The sequence below is a fragment of the Onychomys torridus genome, chromosome X (assembly GCF_903995425.1).
Source record: "Onychomys torridus chromosome X, mOncTor1.1, whole genome shotgun sequence".
NCBI classification, from domain to species: Eukaryota; Metazoa; Chordata; class Mammalia; order Rodentia; family Cricetidae; genus Onychomys; species Onychomys torridus.
Genome location: NC_050466.1, coordinates 63,204,173 through 63,221,970, shown reverse-complemented (window position 1 = coordinate 63,221,970; position 17,798 = coordinate 63,204,173). Strand labels below are relative to the sequence as shown.

Sequence of the window (17,798 nt, the reverse complement as noted above, 5' to 3'; positions counted from 1 at the left end):
GTAATAGTGATCAGACACCAGTGCCTCCCCTCAAGAATCTTTTCATCTAAGGGTAAGACAGGGCAAACCAACAGTTAACTGGCATGAACATGCATGCAGTCAAGGATTCTACCAGTATGTGTGTTTGTTTGTTTAGGTGCTGGGGATTGAACATAGGCCCTGTCACATGCTAAGTGTGCACTCTACCACCAAAGCTACACCCTAGACGCACAGATATTTTTAACATAATTAGGATACATAGGCAACAGAGGGGCTAGTGGTAATGAGATTGTCCACAGAATGTAATAAACAAAAGAACTAAGGGATTGAACCTTTTTTTTAAATGAAGAAGTGATGTACTCTTATGTGTTCAGTGCAAGCCCAGGCACACAAGGAATGTCTAACAAAGGCTTTACATTGATTTCAATGGGAAAATCTGGTATACTGCCTGTGTCTGTAAATAGAATTTTATTGGAACATTGCCATGCCTATTTGTTTAAATTATTTTCTGTGGCTGCTTTTCTGCTACATAGAACTGGGTAGTTGCATCAGAAACCACCTAGCTCACAAAACCTAAAATATTTATTATCTGACCATTCTCAGATAATGTTGTTCTCAGTCAGGATTTAAAGAATTATCTTTGGCCAAGTACTGGGGAATTATAGATAACAGTTGTAGAAATGGGAAAGAAAACTCTCATTGTGGAAAGGCAGCAAAAGAGGTGCTGAAAGACCAGAAATGGAGGTGCAGGTAAAATTTGGAGCAGAACAACAAGCTTAGTAAGCCAGAGAACAGTGGATTCAAGATCCCTGAAGGCATTACTACCTACCATCTATACATTTTATAATACTTTGCACAGTGTGAAATTCAGTGTGTTCACAGAATCTGAATTTAACTGGAGCATGACACTCATACACCAATAAATCATTCTGACAGAAACCATATCACAGGCACTAAGTCAAATTACAATTTTCATTGCATCCAAACTAATTTCTCACAGGAACAAAATCATACTGCCCACTAGAAATAAGCTTGCATTTGGATATTGCATGTATAATTCTGACCAAAGAAGACATAACAAGGAGACAAAATATTGCTGAACACAATAATCTTTTGAATTATATTTATTCCTTCACTGGTTTACTTAGTACCTCAACAACATTTGCCTTCCCCACCCTCCCATTTTCTTATTTCTTATATATCAACAGAAAGATACTATTATTGAATGGAACTTTGATATCTTTTCAAATAAAACAAAAAAGATGCTCTTCTTTCACAAAGGAGGAAGTGTTTCTCAGGTTGATCTACATAAAGTTTTTTTTTAAACATGGCTCTCTTAATCTCCCATTCATCTCTTCCTCCTTTGTGTGTTTGTGTGGCCTGATGTCCTGCCCATCACTCAACTTTTTTATTTCCTGGCCAGTATTATCCACTAGATTGTAAGCGCCATCATGTGACCTTTTAATTTCCTGACTGGTATCACCCACCAGAGTGTAAGCTCCTTGTGGGCAGGGTCTGTATGCGTGACCTCTCAAGACCCAGAAAATATAGTAAGTACTCAGCAAATATGCTTTGAATTTTGTAACTTTTGTTCATGAAGTGAAAATTGTAACATTACTATTATTTCTAGTGTGCATTTGTTGAGTACTCTATATATCGACATTAGAGTCTTCTAGGATTTTCCTACCTTGGAAGGGAAGGAAGGCCTATAATTCTGGACTAGCCCACATAAATTCTCTGTACATGATTTGTTTCCATGGTTCTCTACTTCTATTGAACAAGAGAAGGATTAATTAGAAAAGGGACAAAGAAATTTCAGGAAAGGATTGAAGGTCAGACAGTGGTGTACCAAAGAGTAGTAGAGTCACATCCCATAGCTGCTTGTCTAAATAAAAATGCATTCCATTTTTCTTGTTGTAATTTTAATCCAGCCAATTCTGTTCAGCTTTTTAATGCTTTTGGTCTACATTTTATGGCTTCATTTGCAAATTTTCTTAACAGTGCAGTATATGAGCACAGTTATTAACATGCTTAACCAGCTAGGTTTCTTTCTCTCTCTTTTTTTCAGGAGTCAAATCCCAGAGAAATATCTACAATTTGTCATCTATTTGCAATGACTCAGGTTAGTTCTAGTGAGCATCACTCATTACCAGATAAGTCTGGTCCACAGAGAGAAATGGTTTATTTTTCTCCTATAGTGTTTGCATGTGCCTTTCTGAGCTGTCCTCTTTTTTGAAAAATACAACCAGGCTACTGGAAGTCCCTAATAAAAACAAAAGTAAATTTTAGACCTGGCTGAAATTATCTTTCCATTTTCTGGTCAGAGAAGATTGATAAACTTCCTTAATATGAAGCTTGGGACTCTGTGACTAAACATTTTAACTTCAGTTTGAAATCCATACTAGTTCTAGTCATCTTAGAATTCATTCATGAATATACTTAATAATAAAATTATTATTGATTATTGGAAGTCACTTTTTATATGTAAATCTCTCAAGCTTTTTCATAGGACAGTAAGTGTTTCATAGGACAGGATATTGTCCTTTGCTAAAAGTAAAACAAACCAGACTTTTAGAATGTGGAGCCTTTGGATGTTTAATTAATTGCTGATTCCAGTAATGTCTGTAATGTTTTGCCATCTCTAAGACTGTCCACTATGTTTTTAAAGTTGAGGTGGAAATCTCTTGAGAACATGCTATTTTTGAAATTGGAATACTTTTTCCTTCTGCCATGGGCCAGAGGCATGAAACAACCTCTTTTCTACCATTGATTTGGCTCTCTGGGCTTTCTTCCCTATTTAAACCAGTGAAAGCAAATGTGAAAAACAGAAAAATACACTATGGCAGATCAGAATTGGATTAGAGATCATGGGTAGAGAGAAAAGGAAGATAATGGTGTATTTTGTGATATAAAGTCTTGCTATCAAGTTCAGTAATAATCATTAGAGGAATTTTTACCTTTTCTGTTTTGTTCCTAATTATAGTATTATATTTTGTCTGAAAAATATAGATAATGTTTCAAGCAAAAAATATGACTGAATAGATTAGAAAACAAGAAAATCTCCTATTTAAATACTTCATGGATGAAGAGCTGTATCAGAGGGTAGGTGAGCATATTGCTCTTGCAGAGGACTGAAGTTTGGTTCCTAACACCTCTGGGCAGCTCACAACCACTTATAACTCCAGTTCCAGGAAAATCCTACACCCTCTTCTCATCTCTAAGGACACTACATTCATTTCACAAACTCACATACATAGATACATAATTAAAATACAATCTAAAAAATTAGTATTTTGCAAATACTTCCTACTGTGTGAGTATGAGATGTGTTCATGTGAGCTTTCTATTCCAGGGACACTATAAAAGGAAACTGTTAGCTTGTCTAGATTTCTTAAAATGGTCTAACGGTGTGGCTCAGTGGTAGAATACTTGCCTAATATGTACAAGGCTCTGGGTTCAATCCCTATCACCACAAACACACACAAATGTTGGATACATTTTATTCTTATACATTTATACAACTTTTCCTTTTTTCCACTTCTCTCTACTAGATCCCTGGAATGTCATTATTTGGAGGAATCACCTATGTTTGGGGCTGGGACTAATGTCTAGTTCCATTTTGTGTCTAAATCATATTTGATAACTGAAAAATCAAACGTAATTATAAATGGTCATCCTAAATAACAGATGCCAGAAATCTGGTTGGAGTAATGTTTTCCCCAATTAAGTGACTGAATTGACCATTTGTTGTAGTGACTGGTGAAAACAACCTCATCAGGGAACCAGTTCTTCTGGCACCAGAAATCCCATGATATCTTGCCAAAAACTAGAAACCTCTGCTTCTTGCAGGTTTCCAGTCTAGGTCCCTTAAAGGCCTAGGAATAAGCGGGGAGCTATCTGGCCAGGAAGAATTAGGCTAAGAATCAAAAAGTGGTCGCTTTTTGGTTGTTCCGTGCAACCAGAAATACTGGGCTCACAGGACACTTAGGCTGTGAACATATACACCCAACAAGAATGGGGTTGACAAAACAAACTCTCTCTCTCTCTCTCTCTCTCTCTCTCTCTCTCTCTCTCTCTCTCTCTCACACACACACACACACACACACACACACACACACACACACACACCACACACACAGAAACAGAAAGAGACACAGATAGAGTCTAAACAAGTTTTCAAGAGCTTGATTTTTTAAGGTGCATAAATTGATATAGAAATATCTTTGTTTCAATAATTATGGGCTATATTATTTGAAATTTGTGTATCAGTATAAAAATTCATTAAATGAACTCAGCAGATTATATTTCTAAATTAGTGTGTGTAACAATAATAATTACAAAATAAGAGACCATGAATTTAAGACCAGGTGGAGATTGGGGTGAGTTGAAGGGAGGAGACGGAGGAGGGAAATGATGTAAATGAAATACTAGTGTATGAAATTCTCAAAACACAAATTTAAAAACTGATGAAGAACGACTTCCATAAGGCTGCTTAGCTGCTAAGGAACAAATTTTCTCTCAATTATCTATGTCACTGTAACTCCAACTGTCAAATATGTTCTTTAGAAGGTCATATTGGAACCATAGTCCCCAATTATCATAAAATCAATAAGTTTCAGCAGGTAAAAATGAAAATACCTTGGGCAAGCAGGTAACATTCTCTTTTACTGAATTCCTACATGAATTTTACAGCTCCTATCTTCTGAAAATTCTATTGACAAGCAATGAAGAGCCATCGATAGAGGAATAAGACTCAAAACAAAGATTACGATTAAACCATTTATAAAATATTTTAATGACCTTGTAATATGTTGTATTAATTCTCAAACTGTAAGGACACAAGTCTCAAATTTCTTTCTGAAAATTTATTTTTAGTGTTTTTTAGAGGTGAGATAGTGTTTCAATATGATGACGACCACAATGTGACCCAGGTAAGCTTTCAAGATTTTCTTTAACTGCAGTTTTTCAAAGTGCATTTCCATGTGTTTCAAGATTTCCCAAAGGTTCAGATTATTTGTGATACTTGATTTGCTTGAATTATGAACAAATTTAAGTCAAATCTGTCTCCTTGGCTTTCTAGCTTTGTACCAAGGGCTTGAATTAATAATAATCAAGTTATTTTCTAATACTTATATTTTAGTTTTTACTAGGTTTGCTTGCTGAATAAGAATGGTAATATTACCAATTAAAAATATCAAATTACTTTAGAAATTCATAGAATCTAGGACAAATGTGGTTGTTCATTCATTGACTGTTTTCTAACTGCTTACTATATGCCAGGCCATGGTCTGGGTTCTAGAAATACAGCAATGGCACTGTCAAATTTCCCTTTCTATACTGATGTACCTTGACTCTGAAACCTGTTGTGAGGAGAACTTTAATAGCACTGTTTGGGGGGAACCCTTGAACAGAATAAAGACAGAACTCACTGACTCTGACACTTTAAAAATATGTAAAGCCAAACTGGCTCAGCCAATACTGATGCGCTCTTAGGTACCCATATTATCTATGTAACTTCGATTTGATCATCAGTAGTTTATGGAGTTAGTGTTCACTCTTGGGTGGCTAAAAATGAAACTTCTTGTCAGAGAATGTGTTTAAATTTGGTGCTTGTTGTTTTCTTAATGAGTTCTCACCTCCCACAGAATCAAGATACAGCTAATGGCACCTTGGCTGGAGTCCGGTCTCTAAGTGAACTGAAGTGAGTAATCTGATGTTTGCTTTAAAACTTCATATACACTGTGTGGAAAGATACAGTTGAGCTACTTTTGCTTTTGGAGACCTAGCATAGGATACAGAGACCCAAAGGATACAGAAAAAATTGGTTCTTGCCTACTTTGCAAACTAACCACGGTTATCTGCCATCAACTAACAGTCTCCTGAGATTGTTCCCTCTGGTGCTCTGAAATTAAACAGCAGCTTAATCTGAATTGGTATTTGAATTTTAATGCAATTCATTATCCAGCATTATTGTTAGACAAGTTCAAGTCCAGACTTCATGTAAGAGTGTTCAGCCTAAGGTCAACAAGCCACATGCAGCTGAGGAGAGGTATAAAAAGAGACCCAGCACAAAATTGTAAACATACTTAAAGCATTATTAGATTTTTTTGAGAACTCGATTGCATGGTTTTTTGTTTGTTTGTTTGTTTTTTCTTATTTTTCTTTTTTAAAAATATATTTATTTTTTCATACGGATATTTGTGTTTTAATTTTACATATCAGCCATGGATTTCCCTGTCCTCCCCCCTCCTGCCCCCTGCCTTCCCCCCAGCCCACCTCCCTATTCCCATCTCCTCCAGTGCAAGGACTCCCCTGGGGATTCAGCTCAACCTGGTAGATTCAGTCCAGGCAGGTCCAGTCCCCTCCTCCCAGGCTGAGCAAAGTGTCCCTGCATAGGCCCCAGGTTCCAAACAGCCAGCTCATGCACTAAGGACAGGTCCTGGTCCCACAGCCTGGATGCCTCCCAAACAGTTGAAGTTATTCAATTGTCTCACTTACCCAGAGGGCCTGATCTAGTTGGGGGCTCCACAGCTTTTGGTTCATAATTCATGTGTTTCCATTAGTTCGATTGCATGGTTTTAAAATATGAACTTTGTAGATAAAAACATTATGTCACAATATCAAAAGATGGTGTATACCATTTGTTCATTTTGCCATGAATCATCAGTGATTCACAAGTCAGAGGAGGAACCCTGGACATTGTGGAAAGAAATGAAAACATTGCAGGAACAGGAATGGAGGCAAGGAGTGAGAGAAATTCCCACAGGGGAGTTGGAGGAGGAGGAGACAGGGCTGGAGTCCTAGAGAGAGAAGACTATGTCCATTGATGGCAGATAAGGTATCAATCAGAGGCCCAGGATGAATGACTTACCCTTCTCAGAAATCTTTGCCCCAGGCCAGCTCTTTCTTTGTCTGTCTGCCAGAAGAAGCTGCCTTGGGGTTTGCAGTAGCCTAATGAATAACACAATTGCTCAACCATAATTTATATCTTGCTCTTAGCCAGGACTGATCCATCTCCCATCTGGTTAGTTTTCCTTGTCTTATAAATAATTGATTTCCCCAATGTAGCAATCTCTCATTATGCCCCATGTCTCTTCAGAGTGAACACTGTAAGCAGTACATGCCACACACTGGCTCTAATTGCTTAAAAAGCTACCTTGTTTCAAATTTCACATCACTAATGGTCTCCTTCATGTCAATTTCTCTCATTCTATTAACAGGCGATCAGAGCTCAACAAAACTCTACAGACCTTAAGTGAGGTAACTATAGTATACCCTATACCTTCTTATCATTATTACTATTCAAGGGAGTGCATGGAGTTCTGTGTTCCTGGGTATACACATTCAGATTCTGCCAAACCTTTCATGCCAAAAGAGTGAATGAACCTGTTTGTTTGCCAGACCCTACAACTTATCCCTTCATTTGTAAGTTACCCCACAAAATAAACCTCCCTTTTAACTATGTGGAGTATCCTTAATAATTTCACCAATACCTGTTGCATTGTTCCAAAACTCAGAACTAGGGGCTATGGTGGGTACTGTAAGGAGATAGGATTGCAGTTATGTAAGACTGAAAGTTTCTTCAAATAAAATTTCAATCAGGAGACTGAGCTACCTTGTGTACAAGTGAGCTCTCTGATGCTGGGGCAGCCAAACAGAGCTTGTATGGCCTGAATAAGCTTTGTTGAGAATGCAACAGGAGTGTACGGATTGTCTTTTCTGACATTTGTAACTGGTGGAGTACTGTATATTATTTTGTTTATTTATTTCAGACTTACTTTATGGTGTGTGCTACAGCAGAGACCCAATAGTAAGTCATTTTTAATTTATATATATATATATATATATATATATATATATGTGTGTGTGTGTGTGTGTGTGTGTGTGTGTGTGTGTGTGTGTGTCTTTTCTCCATTTATGGAAATAAAGCATCAAGGAAGCTTAAATTTTCAACTCAAAGACTCCTCTAACATAAATAAACATCAGTGATATTTTATATTCATATTTTTATGAATACAAATCACTTTGTTAACATCTTTCTTCTCCTTTCCTTGGGCCATCAGTGTCCTTAACTCTGAAGTGGCTCACTTTAGGTCAGGCAAGGTAAATGCCAGGTAGAAAAGAAGACCTACAACAAGGAGCTTGGGAAAGGAGATAGGGGAACAGGAACACAGCGAATGTGAAAGAAGAGATGGAGTAAAGTATATGCAGGAGTGAAGCAATTATTGGGGGCTGTTAAGGTAACTATTTTAAGTTGTGTCCCTTGGTGGCCCTAGCTGCATAGTCAGTGGCTTGTAAAGTGGTAAACTCACTACAAGAACCATGAGCATTTGAAGCCCTACATATTGACAATTTTCACTGTACAAATTATGGCAAATCTTTCATAAAATTATACATTGGATCCCTTCATACTATGGGTATCTATTTCATTCCCTTTCTATTTCTCCAATATTTTCAGCATTAATCTCTTTCCACCTACATCATTAGAAATGTGGTTGACCTGCTTAAATGGCTAGTCATCTGATATCTAGATTGAATTTCAAGGAGATTTGGGATTTAAGAGACCTTAACATTTAGCTTAGGCTGGTTTATAGAAAGGTTTCTATGCTGAAATTTGAAATACCTAGGGATACCAGGGAAATAGTCAGGGTTTTTTGTTTGTTTGTTTTGTTTTGTTTTGATGGTAGCAAAAATTTAAAATGTCAAGGTGCTAGTCTTTGCTGCCAAATTTCATACCTGCAAAACAAACCTGGGGCCAGGTGTGGACTGAAGGCCTCTTGCCTGAAGCATCTGTGAATGTGAACCTGATGTTTCTTATAATAAAGTTTTGAGAGTAAAGTACAGACCATATGTATTAGTCAGGGTTCTCTAGAGAAACAGAACTTATAGAACACACACACACACACACACACACACACACACACACACACACACACACACACGACTAGCAGGCTGTGGTCCAGCTAGTCCAACAATGTCTACCAACATTAAGGTTCAAGCATCCAGTAGTTGCTCGGTCCTCCAGGCTGGATGTCTCAGCTGGTCTTCAGTATACTCTGAAACCTCAAAGAAGCAGGCTCCAATGCCAGTGAAGGTATTGAGAGTGAGAGCAAGCAGGCAAAGGGAGAGCCAGCTTCCTTCTCCCTTGTCCTTTATATAGGCTGCCAGCAGAAGGTGTGGCCCAGCTTAGAGGTGGATCTTCCCACCTCAAAGATCTAATTCTGAAAAGATCATTTACAGCCACTTGGATTTTAGTTAATTCTAGATGTAGTCAAGTTGACAGCCAAGAATAGCCATCACACCCTCGAAGATGGGTATTTGTACAGCTACTGGGGTAATATTGCAAAGTAAACACTGTAAGTGTTCCTTTTCTCACTCTTGAGTTTGGAAACTCAATTACAAAGTATAACGAGATTTCTAATATATTTACTAACTATCCATACATACTAACATTCCAGCTGTATGTATTTCTCTTTACAGCACATTAAACTGTACATTCACAATAAAACTGAATGAGACAGCGAAGGTGTGCACCATGCTGGCTACTTTTGAAACTGTACAGATTTGGCCAATGGGTAAGATGTCTCTGTGACTATGCTCTTTTTCACATGAATTTTGATGTCTGAAAAGGTTCTTTTTTCCTGTTTTCTTATAAACTATCACTATATCATCTGAAAACATGATTTTAAAAACCTCTATTAAGATGGATGGCTCTGTGTAGAGTATTCAGTGGATTGTTGCTAGGCATTGTCTGACTCATTTTTGATTGACAAGTTAGCTATATGTATTTCTGTGTACACTGATGTTCTGGTGTACATTGTAGAATTTCTAAGGCAGGCTATTTAGCATATGCATAACCTCACATACTGAAGTTTGTTTTTTGTGTGATGAGAACATTTAAAACGTACTCTTAGCATTTTTATGTATGCAATATAGTAACTATTAGTCACCATGTCGCATAGTATGTCTCATGAAATCTAACTAAATTTTGTGTCCTGTAATAAAAAATTCTCCAATTTTCTCATTTTAAATCGTCTGGTAACCCCCAATTTCATTCTCTGTTTCCATGAATTAGACCTTTGTAGATTCCACAAGTAAGTGAAACCATGTGATATTTTTCTTTCTATGTCTGGCCTATTTACTTAGGCTAATTTTCTCCAGGATATGTTTACTTCTTAATCCCTCTTTGGAGTTTCTGAAGACAGATTGATATTGCAAGTACATAACCAAACAGAAAAAGTCACTCAATAAATATTTTAGCACATATTGTGTATATAATTGTTAATATAAACACAGTCAATAAATTTTACTACTGATTCTAGATAATTACTCTTTTAAAACACAGCCTATCAGTATAATAATCATATATTATATGAGTCTGGGCTTCTATTTTGCTTTATTCTTTTAGCTTTTTGAGACAGGGTTTCTCTGTGTAGCTCTGGCTGTCCTTGAACTCACAAAGATCCGCCCGCCTCTGCCTCCCTAGTGCTGGGATTAAAGGCGTGAGCCACCACGGCCTTGCTTTTGCTTTATTCCTGACCGTGCACGTTCTTTTCCTTTTTGTCTCCTTTAGAGCAGTGCTGCTGTTCTCTCAGGACTCCCTGTCCTTCCTCACCAGAAGAATTAGAAAAACTGCAGTGGTATGTAACACATTTGCTGAGCTTTTCATAAACAAACAAAAAAACAAATAGTAAAATGAAATTATATGGAAATAAAATGGTATATACATATAACATTTAATCACTACACTAGCTGTCTTAGGATTTTATTGCTGTGAAGAGACACCATGACCATGGCAACTCTTATAAAGGAAAACATTTAATTGGGGAGGGGCTAGTTTATACTTTCAGAGGTTTAGTCCATTATCATCGTGGTGGGCAGGAAGCATGGTGGTGTGCAGGCAGACATGGTGCTGGAAAAGGAGCTGAGAGTTGTACATCTTGATCTATAGGCAGCAGGAAGAGGCTGCCACATTGGGCATGCCTTGAGCATCTGAGACTTCAAAGCCTGCCCTCTAGTAATACATGTCTTCCAACAAAGCAACATCTACTCCAGCAAAGCCACACTTCTTAATAGTGCCACTCCCTATGAGTCTATGGGGGCCATTTTCTTTCACAACACCATACTAGCCAAGGATGGTCAAGATTTTCAGACTGAAGAGAGGCTTACAATTTTAGAGAAAATGGTTTTCTGTTCTGTGGAGCTTCCATTTGGACCACTAACTTAAAACAATGTTTCTCAATCTTGGCCATACACTGGGAATCACTGGGCAAGCCTTACAGATTGTTTTTAGAGCTGGGTGTGGTACAACTTTGTTGTGTGCTAAATGTTAATAGGCATTTGAGTCTCATCCTGGATGTCAGATGTGAACATTGGAAGATGCTGGATGAAGGACATGTGGAACTCTGTTGTTTTGCCATCTTTCTATAAGCTAAAAGTTAGCTCAAATTTTAGTTTTTAGAAATGCTGATTCCCAGTCACCACTCTCAAATATTCTGGAGCAGAATAATCTGAGATATACCCTAGGTATTCAAGTCTTTAAAGCCCTTCTCTCAAAAGGCTGAGATAAGAGACTCACCTTGATATTGAGGCCAGCCTGAGCTACATAGTGTGTTTGACTTTCAGCCTGGGCTGTATAGAGTAAGACCCTCTCTCAAAAACCAAAAAAAAAAAGGGGATAAACACACTTTGGGTGGTTTTAACGTGCAATCAAAGTTGAGAATCACTACCATAAACTTATTTCTTTGTGGAGGGGAACTGAGGCAGACAAAGACTGCAAAAGTCACATATGATGCGGTCATGGGTATATACAAAATATACATAGGAAAAAAATGAATGAACCAATGAAAATGTTCACAAGGACTACCCATGACTGACCTGCCACAGTATTTTATTACCTCCATCTCCTCTTTCTCCTTTTCCTCTTCTCTACCTTTTCCTTTTTTTACTTTACAAAATATTCTATATTCAGAAAACAATAGTTAGGGAATTTTTTTTAACTGTATAGGTCCTTTGCATGTATATTATAACTTCTGGTTTTGTGTTTTTATGAGATTTCTATGTATGCAAACGTGTGTCTCTGCAGCTATATGTGTTTCTCATGCCTTTTCTTTGGTTCTTTTTCTTCTGATTGTTTGCTTGTTTTTTCTTATTCCAGTTTGTTCCTTTTTATTTTATTTTGTTTTGTTTTATTTTATTTTATTTTATCTTATTATTATTCCTTGGATGCCTGGAGAAAGGGGTGTGGATCTGAATGGGGGGAGGTGGGGAGGAGCTGAAAAAGGGGAAACTGTAATCAGAATATACTGTATGAAAAGAGTTTATTTTCAATAAAAGAAAAAAAATGACACACATAATTTAAAATGTCAAGCTTCCCATGTGGGAAGAGAAGGCCAAGTGTACCTTGTCAACCCAATATGGGTCATATTTCTGGGATATGTTAAAACACTGAGCTCAAGGGACAGTTAAAAATCTCTAAAGATCTATAGCATTTTTGCAATAAAGACTGAAGATAAACATACCCTATTAAGCTTAACATCTTCCATTAAGCTAGAGGTTGAGAACTGTTTAGGGGATAGGGTGTCTCGAGGTGTCAGAAGTGGAGCAAAAGGTCATCGCTCTTTAGGCAGCACCCATATCCTCTACTGGCTGTCCCTTAAGAGAGCTATCAGGAAGAAGCAGGCCATAGAAAGCAGGGCAGAATTAGGCCTAGGCCTGGCTAGTGCTGTCATTCTCTAGCCATACATCCATGGACATTCTAGAGCAGGTACTTTTCTACCTTCAAAGTCTTAGGCGGAATGAACTAGTCTCTGTAAATTAGAAAGTGAATTTGATCAGTCTCAATCAATCCCTGTGCATATTTTGTAATGTGGATTGTGACCAAGTGAGTCTGGGGAAGAGCCTGAGATTCTAAATTTCAAGCAAACTCCTAGAGGAAGCCAGAGCTGCTGGTCCCTGAACCCCACTTTGACATAGATGTTTTGTTTTGTTTTTTAACACAAAGTCTCATCATGTATGTCTGGCTGGTCTGGGTCTCATTATGTAAACCAGGCTAGCCTCAAACTCACAGAAACCCACCTATCTCTGTGTCCCCAGTGCTGGGATTAAAGGTGTGCACCACTACACCTGGCTCCTGACTCCCACTTTAAAGACTAAGGATACAGACAATAGAGCAATGCAATGATTTTCAACCGTGGCCATAGGCATAAGTCATTGGTAGGAGTTCCTGCCTCCTACCTTCAGATATTGGACTGGTATAGCACAAGTTTGGAGTTTTTACAAACCCCAGAGTGAGATGGCTCTAATGTGAAGCCAAATGTGAGAACTACTGAGCTAGAATTGTATGATCACTGGGTCTTTCAAATATATTGGTCTTTAGGATTCGTAGAAACACCTGGGACACTTTGAAAACATGCTGATGTGTCAGAGTATCCTTCTGGGGTGCCAGGACTGCTCTATGTTTAGACTTGGGTGGTGATGACTCAGGTCTGTATACACATAGCATTCATCAGGTTCTAAATGCAAAGCAAATACACTTGACTACATGTGTGCTACACCTTTGCCAAGAAGAACATTCAAAGAAGCATTCATGCCTGTTCTCAGTCCCAGAAATTATAGACTAGCTGTATGGGAAGGGCATCTAGACACTAGCAACGAAGAGTTTTGGCATTTACTGCTCTGTTGTTTACTTGGGTGCTTCACTCAGTAGCTAAAGGGTCAGGACTAGCATGAGCAACAGGAATCCAAAGCAGGCTCCTTATAGTGGAGCCCTATGATGGGAGCCTATGGTGGGAGTCTAACTTCTGCAGGTTCCATTTATCCTGAAGACAATCTCATGTACATTTTCCAAGGCACATTTCCACAACAGGGTTGCTATAGTATGACAAAGAGAATGGCATATCACAGGCATAGAGTAAATTATCTAGAGGGCTCTCTTTGTTTCTGTGTCTATTATCTCTCTGTCTCTGTCTCACTCTCTTGCTCTGAGACAGGGCCTCATGTCTTAAACCTACTAATTTTACAGTCACGATGTAGTCAATGACCTTGAACTCCAGAAACTCCTGTATCTACTTCCCAAAAGCCAGGATCACCAGTTTATATAGTGCTTGGGATCAAACCCAGGGCTTCATACCTGTGAAGCAAGCTCACTACCAACTGAGCTACATCCCAATCCACCAATACTTAAAGTTATGCTTATCTAATGCCCCTATCTTAGTTAGGGTTATTATTGCTGTGATAAAACACCATAACCAAAATCAAGTTGAGGAGGAAAGAATTTATTTAGCTAACACTTCCAGATCATAGTCCATAATTGAAGGAAGTCAAGACAGAAACTCAAATAGGGCAGGGACCTGGAGGCAGGAGCTGATGCAGAGGCCATGGTGTTGCTTACTGGCTTGCTTCATATGGCTTTCTCAGCCTGCCTTCTTATAGAACTCAGGAACCACCCACAATGTGGTGCCCCACCCCCCATCAATCACTAATCAAGAAAATGTCTTACCATTGGTTTTATGGAGGCATCTTCTCAACTGAGGTTCCCTTCTTTCAGATAGATAACTCTAGTTTGTGTGTCCAATTGACATAAGAGTAGCCAGCACAGCTCCTCAGTATAATCATCCTTCCTCCTCTTATCTAAGAGAAACTCTAAGAACTTAGATCCATTGGTTTTCTGTCTCCATCTAAAACTGGATTTATCAGAGACATCCCTGGGTTTTTATTTTTCCATTGTAGTTACCCCTCCCTAATATGTTCTAAGACAGATGGACAATGTGCAGATAGTAGGTGAGTTCTTAACCTTTGGTGACCAGGAAAGTCACCTAAGAGTTTAGAAAACATACATACCTGAAACCCTTTATACGCTATCTCAGTACCAAGTGAATGAGGCATGGGGGTAGCCACAGAAATCTATCTGTCCTCTATCTCTTTCTCTATCTACCTATCTTAGATTCCTTATTTCTGGAACAAAGTACTTGACAGAGGCAATTTAAGAGGAGAATTTTTATTTTGCTTTTTAGCTTAAGAAGTGATACTTATGGCAGCACACGTGTGAGGGGGCTGCTCACCCTGCACCCACAAGCTCAAAAGCTGAGAGAGATGAAAGCTGGCACTCACCTTGCTTTCTTCCTTGTTTATTTTTTCTCACTCCAGAACCCCAGCCCAGGTATGGTGAGGTCCACATTCTGAGTAGGTCTTCTCTCCTCAGTTAAACCTGTCTGAAAACACTCTCACGGACATAGGGTGTCTCATAGCTGACTCTAAATCTAGTCAGTCTGCAAGATATATTTTTTGAAGTTCTCTAATAGAGCTCAGGGATAGCCAAGGTTGAGTACCACTGAACTAAAGCAACGTTGAGAAGTAGTTGACTAACAAGCCTGGAAATATCTCTTTGGCCCCAACTTGATTCATATTTTTATCCAACCAGGATTTCCTGATCACTTACCATGTGCTAGTGACCACCTATACCTGGCTATAATGATATGAAACTGGTTAAGACAGATTTCTAGTGTAATGAAATCAGTGTGTTATGGGAAATTTAGTATGTCCTCCAGGAACAGAGAGAATGTAAGAAGATCCCCTAAACTTAGTGAAAGATAGTATGGCATAGAGCTCTAGAATAGTGATAAATCAATGAACTAGAACTGGGGTTTGGAGAATAATGCTCATTTCTCTCCCCTGGAAGTATGGAGGAAGCAGGGGCTGAGTGTCCAATCTTTTAGAGTGAAACCCTGTTAACTTGGTGTTACCAGATAGCTACTAGGGGTGGGGACTCATCCCTCTGTACCTTACTGGTGTCTCATATGTATCTCTCTGATTTTTCCTTTAGTGAACTGCAGGATCCCATTATCTGTCTTGCTTATCAGCCACATGGCCCACCGTTATCTTCTTCTAGCAAGCCTGTTCCAGTTGTACCTCAGGCCACCATTTTTTCCCACGTTACTAGTGACTTCTCTTTGCCTGAACCTCTTGATCATGCCTCTGTGACCCCAAGCACACCCTCTCTGGCTCAAGAGCATCACCTTGCATCTCCCCAGCCTGCATCCCCACTGGCTTCCAGTCCTGCCACTGACATGCCTGTTCAGCCTGGAGCTGCCTCTTCCTCTTTGCCCCACATTGATCTTTCCCACACCCTGTCACCTGTGCAGTCTTCCCTTCTCCCTCTCACCACACCAGCTCCATCTGTCCCCAAGAAAGTCGTCACCTCCAGCATACCTCCTGCTGAGACAGGTAAATATGAGAAGCCACACTGACCATGGGAGCTGTTGGGATTTGGGCTTCCAAAATTCAGCTGCCAGCTTGCAAATCAAGACACTCGGTAAGACCTCACTAAGCCATTCTTCTGAAACATTTGGAAGACCCAGGCTTAAGACTTCACATGCAGCAAGAGCTAAAATGAACAGTTTGACACCTCCTGGCCTATTTCACATGCTGATGGATGAATAAATGATACTGGTTGCACTTGGCTAGAAACAATAGTATATATGGAAAGACCATGGAAACTAAAAAGGGTTCCCAGGAGCCATGTGGGAATAAAGAGAAGAGGGAAAGGAACAGGGAGTATTCCAGTTCAGTGAATAAGAAGTGGGCCTTCCTTTGAAATCAGAGGATGGATCAGTTGTGGGCAGACACCGGTAGGAAGAAGGAGAAGAAGAAAGAGGATGGGAGATAAAGCCAAGCTTGTTTGGAGCCCAGGTTATAGTTTCTGCTCTTCTGCCAACATGCCAGCATCCCCAAGGAGATTTGGAGCTTCTTCCAAGTGACTTACTATTTCCAATAAGCATTGCTCCCAACTTATTTTAAAATAAATGTAGAAATTTTAGGCAAAATTATGAAATTATAATTAAGATGAAGTTTAATGGCTGAATAATAAATTATAATTCTTTGCCCTGGGCCTACAGTGATTTTTTTCCATAGCTATTCCCATGGACCCTTAGAAGCAGTCAAACAGGCTACCTCAAAAGCTGTCAAGAGGACCCTGAGCCTACGCTTCTACTCTTAGGGCAACAGAAATGAAGCAACATACACATACAAGATGCACATCAGAGTATAACCTAGTAGCTAAAAAGTCATTAAAGTTTAATGGCTCCATAAGAGAAGAGTGATTATATAAGACATGCTACCTCAACACAATGACTGTTTTACAAAGACATAGGCCATTAGAATAGCTAGGCAAAAATGTGGGGACACTTTAAAATTTTGATGTGAAGAAATGAAGGCCCAGCAACAACTACTTTAAAATACTCTATGTTCATAATAGTATAGATGCACATGCATATAGAACAGGAAGGAATATGCAAAATAAGAAATCAGATATTACTGATAAAATTAAGAATCATTTTTCTATTTTTAAAAATCTGGGTGTGATGTAATTCTAGAATTTAGAGGGTCAAGGCAGGATGATCAGGGATTAGTAGTTCAAGGGCAGCCTTATTTACTTGACACATTGTTAAAAAAAAAAAGAAAGAAAATTTGGCTGAACATGCTGGCACATGGCTTTATAGCACTTAGGAGGCAGAGGCAGGTGGATCTCTGTGAGTTCGAGGTCAGTCTGGTCTGCTGTTACACAAAGAAACCCTGTCTCAAAAAAAAAAGAGAGGGGGGGGAGGGAGGGAGGGAGGGAGGGGGAGAGGGAGAGAGAGACAGAAGAAAAAAGAAAATTTGATACCTAGTACCACAAAAACAGAGGGGAGGACACAGACAGACAGACACAAGTTTATATTGTTGATGTTTAATTTTTTAATTGAACACTATAAAAATAACTTATAGCTGATAATCTGGTTGCTGACTTCATAATTTCCTGTTCATAAAAGAGCTTCTAGTAA

General features: G+C 38.8%; 1 protein-coding gene across 6 annotated transcripts in view; it reads left to right on the top strand.

Moving 5' to 3' along the window:
• Window positions 1–17,798, top strand: part of Adgrg2 (adhesion G protein-coupled receptor G2) — a 115,341-nt gene that overhangs the window by 79,223 nt on the left and 18,320 nt on the right. For all 6 annotated transcript variants that reach the window (XM_036175213.1, XM_036175217.1, XM_036175215.1 and 3 more), the window contains 8 exons: window positions 2,048–2,101; window positions 4,855–4,910; window positions 5,625–5,680; window positions 7,200–7,239; window positions 7,752–7,789; window positions 9,460–9,554; window positions 10,553–10,619; window positions 15,803–16,203. In XM_036175213.1, coding sequence (XP_036031106.1) covers window positions 2,048–2,101; window positions 4,855–4,910; window positions 5,625–5,680; window positions 7,200–7,239; window positions 7,752–7,789; window positions 9,460–9,554; window positions 10,553–10,619; window positions 15,803–16,203 — 807 coding nt within the window. The remainder of the gene's footprint in view (window positions 1–2,047; window positions 2,102–4,854; window positions 4,911–5,624; window positions 5,681–7,199; window positions 7,240–7,751; window positions 7,790–9,459; window positions 9,555–10,552; window positions 10,620–15,802; window positions 16,204–17,798) is intronic.